Genomic DNA, 4,360 nt, shown 5'->3' with positions numbered 1-4,360 from the left:
AGTATCCTGAGGTTACAGAGATTCTTTATCTTGTTAAACTTGTCATCTCGAAATCCCAGATTACTCTGTCAGTTCAGGACGATTTGGGTCTCGGGATTCTCAAATCGTCACCAATGATAATAATTTCGCGTTAAATTTACTTAAATATTGTTTATTTCATATTATTTTGATAAATAATTCTAAGCACATTATTTAAGTAAATAAATTATTTTTTTAATAACATTTATGTAAAAAAAGGCATTACAAAATGGTAGATTTACAAGATCCAATATTTTTTTTCATTTTTTTGTTTTTAATTAAAGATGAGACCTAGAACCAACAAGAGATGAGTGCAATGTTAAATAACATTGCATTCTCAAATTTAGATTCAAAAAATAATAATAATAATTATAGACTCTGAAAGAATTTATATTTATGAATCATGAATAATTACATTTAATCCAATATTTCTACTATCAATATTGATGCACATAAGTAAAATTGATAAAAATGTTAATATAAGAAAGGCTTAATGCTTAATTTGGTCTCAAACTATGCTGTTTTCTCATTTTATTTCTTTATTTTAGACTGACACTTACTGTTACTTAATTCAATTCATTTTTTGCTACGATGTTAAAAAAACGGTTGTCAGATGGCACTTAGACTTATTTAAAATAAAAACAATGACTCACCATTCACTAGATGTTGTGTTAACCGTCCACATCACCTTCTTTTTTGTATTTTAATATTATATATGATATATTGTTTAAAAATGTAAAAAATTATATATAATATATAAATAATTCAAAAAATAAAAAAAAATCTAAAATATATAAATTTAAATTTTAAAAATCAAAATATTGTGTAAAAATTATATCAAAATTGAATTTTTTTTCATAAATTTTAATTTTTTTCAAAAAATCTAAATTCTAAAAATTAAAAAAAAAGATAAATTTCTAAAAACTTGAAACTTTTATGAACTTTATCTATTTTGGAAATTTGGATATATTGTTTTGAATTTTTAGAATTTAGAGTTCTTGAAAAAAAATTATGACAATTTTTCTAGAATATAAAATTTTGAAAAATTAAGTTTTTTTTTGGAATTTTTTAAAATTAAATAAATTTTTTAAATTTTTCTAAAAATTAATTTTTATATAATATTTTGATTTTTAAAATTTAAATTTATATATTTTAGAAAATTTTTTGAATTATTTACCTATTATATATAATTTATATTTTTAAATAACATATTATATATAATATTAAAATACAAAAAAGAAGGGTGACATGATGTGTTCTAATAACGCCACGTGGATAATCGAAGTTGGTCAACGATAGTCAATACCGATTAACATATGGTCAACAGTGGATCAATGTTTTCATTTTAAATAAATTTAAGTCTCACGTAGCACATTCTTATTGATTCCACGTGGTAACCGAATTTTTAACATGGTTACTAACAGATGAGTTAAACCAAATAACGGAATGATGATTTAAGTAAATAAAAAAAAAAGATTAGGGACCAAAATAAGAAAACAAACCAAAATAAAATTGAGCATTAAACCTTAAAAAAATACTGTCTTAATTTTAACATGGATCTTTTAAAGCTGACAAAGTGAGTTCTCTCATGTTTGGATTGTTGTCCACGTTGGCATTCAAAATGTTTTTTTTTATTAACACTGTCCACAATTGTACTTGTTTGCACCAATATTACACGTAAGAGGACTAAGAGGGACCAAATTATAAATTTTTTTATTTTTAAGAGCTTTTTATAATTTTTTTTAAAATTTGAATTATTATAATTTTAAAATTATTTGCTAACGTAATATAAAAATAAATAGTATTATGTGAATATGAACAACACATAGATACAACTCTCCCAAACAGACGTCTTCTCCAAAGTCTGTGCATATGTAATATACCTATTCATTTAACCATTTGACAAAATCCTTCAAATTATTATTAGATCCACCGGTTTCTGCGATGCTGTTCATGACTGTTTCCTTCAAAGCCATTGATTTTGCTTTGTACTTTTCATTGCCCACCAACTGTTCGACCTTATTCCTGATTTCATTCCTTGTAATGGTCCCTCTCCCATCTCTTTCAAACCCCAACCCAACACCCCAATACTCACAAATATAACTTTGGTTAAAGAACTGATCAGCAAAATAAGGCCAACACAAGAAAGGGACGCCATTGCTTAAACCTTCCATTGTTGAATTCCAACCACAATGGCTTATAAAACATGCAATGGAAGGATGGGAAAGAACCTTTTTCTGATGTACCCAATCCACCATTTGGCCTCTACTACCGATTCTCTCTTGAAACCCTTCTGGGTAAGCACTGTTTCTTCCATTTGGTATATCAGATCGAACTACCCAAAGAAAGGGTCTGCCTGTGAGTTCGAGCCCAAGTGCGAGTTCTTGGAATTGGGTGGTGTTGAAGGTTGTGAAACTGCCAAATGCAACATAGATGACTGATTGTGGTGCTTGTTGGTTCAGCCAGGTGAGGCAATTTGAATCAGTTGGTTTTGACTTTGGTGCTAACAATGGACCTATAGGTTTGATATTGGGAGCCATTGTGAATGCTGCTGGTTCAAGTTCATAGGTTGAGTTGCAAAGCAACCAATCAGTTAATTTGATGGATTCATTGTTTCTAACCATGAGTTTGAAGATGTTTTTTTGTGCATTGATGTTGCCAATGCAGGCCCAAACAAAGTTCATTGTGTTCATTGGGGGCATATTTGGTGACAACTTGATCATCTCTCTTTTTAATGGAGTTCCTGCAAAGAAAATCCTTTCAATTAATAGTTGCAAACACAATGGTTTTTCTTGTTCAGCCCTAGTCCCAATATTGGAACAATTACCAAGTTCAAGGATTAACTTAAATAAAAAAAATTCAAACCCAATGCGAAAACAGTTACCTCGTTCAAATCTCAAAGTGAAAACAATTACCAATTTATTTAACCCCAAACAAAATGTGCTAACAATTGAACATTTAGAGATATAGGAACTTACCATCTTGATCAATAACTCCATCATCAATCAATTTTGGGATACTAAATCCTAACACCAACAATGCAGCTGCTGCAGGACAAAAAGCAGCTCGTTTGATTCCATGTTTCTTTGCAATTTCCAAAGCCCAACCTAAGCTTTGATCTGCAATCACACAGTTTATCTTCCTTTCTGATCCATTAATCTCTTCAATAAGCTCCTCTACTTTCCTTGGCATGGTCTGCAATATTGCTTCAGATATCTTCCCTGGTTGGTTCCTTTCCTCCGATGATCCGAGCCCGTCTGGAACCGAAACGAGATGAACCCGATTACCCATTTCTTCTCCTCTCAATGCCAATATATCCATGGCATTTTGATGATTAAACTCCAGGGTAACAAATGTGATTTTGAAGCCATGTTTGAGTAAACATGATGAAAGGTCCATTAGGGGAATCACATGGCCTTGTGCTGGGTATGGAATTACCAAAATATGTGGATTTTCCATGTTGTTTTGGTACTTGAAATCAATTTTCCATTTAATAGCATATATATATCATTGAGATATTGTGCTTTGATGTTGTTCTTTTGTGAATAGAATCTTGAACTTGAAATCTGTACTTTTTTTTTTTCATCATCATCATCATTCTTTGTTAACTATAAAATGGGTGCATTATTTCATTGAATTATTGAGCTCATTCTGTTTTCATTGACCTACCGATGATGCCGACATTTTTGAGTTCTTGTGGATTTTGCACTCAACAATTAATTATTAATCATTAGTTTTCAATAATTGGTAAATTAAAAAAAAACACTACCACACTAAACTTTACTTATTAATAAATTAAATCATTTATGCTCACCCTGAGGCAAAAGAGTGACAAAGAAAAATAAAATTACAAAAATAAAATAAAATTATACAATGTTGAAATATTAAGTGTTAAATTTTTATAGAATTAAAATTAAATTGACATAAATTATGAATGTTGAGGTTAAATTTACTATTATGTCAGTTTTAAAAGTGGCCACCGTTAGCCAGCTGATTATAGAAAAGGATAAAATTAAATAGTTGAGTGACCAAAAAAGAGATTTGCTAATAGTTGGGTAATCATTTTGTATCTTCAAATAATTGGGTGGCTAAAAAAATTATTAATAGTTGAATGATTACCATTGTAGTTTATCCGATAAAATAAAATTTGTATGCATGTTGTCCATTTGAAGTAATTAATGAAGTTATTATAAATAATTTATTTTATTGATAATAAAAATCTAACCATATAATTTTAAAAAGAACAAACTATTAAAATAGTCACTTTTGTTTACCTCGGGTTACATTTTAGTCACTTATGTTTGAAATGTTATGTTTTAGTTACTTACGTTAACGTGTTGTA

The 4,360-nt window shown here is 28.9% G+C and overlaps 1 protein-coding gene and 1 long non-coding RNA gene across 2 annotated transcripts; one reads left to right on the top strand and one right to left on the bottom strand.

The window, feature by feature from the left end:
- Positions 1-1,807: 1,807 nt before the first annotated feature.
- On the bottom strand, positions 1,808-3,562 carry LOC107888542 (UDP-glycosyltransferase 83A1). The gene is made up of 2 exons (XM_016812685.2): positions 2,997-3,562; positions 1,808-2,761 (listed from the first exon to the last, which is right to left on the bottom strand). The coding sequence occupies exons 1-2, from the start codon at positions 3,475-3,477 to the stop codon at positions 1,902-1,904; spliced, it is 1,341 nt and encodes a 446-aa protein (XP_016668174.2). The 5' UTR covers positions 3,478-3,562; the 3' UTR covers positions 1,808-1,901.
- On the top strand, positions 2,343-2,817 carry LOC121221090 (uncharacterized). The gene is made up of 2 exons (XR_005918369.1): positions 2,343-2,484; positions 2,686-2,817. It is a non-coding gene; the product is annotated as an uncharacterized lncRNA (long non-coding RNA).
- Positions 3,563-4,360: the final 798 nt, after the last annotated feature.

Source organism: Gossypium hirsutum, chromosome D09 (genome assembly GCF_007990345.1).
Source record: "Gossypium hirsutum isolate 1008001.06 chromosome D09, Gossypium_hirsutum_v2.1, whole genome shotgun sequence".
NCBI classification, from domain to species: Eukaryota; Viridiplantae; Streptophyta; class Magnoliopsida; order Malvales; family Malvaceae; genus Gossypium; species Gossypium hirsutum.
The sequence above is the reverse complement of the archived record's forward strand: the minus strand, read 5'-3'. Positions and strand labels throughout refer to the sequence as shown.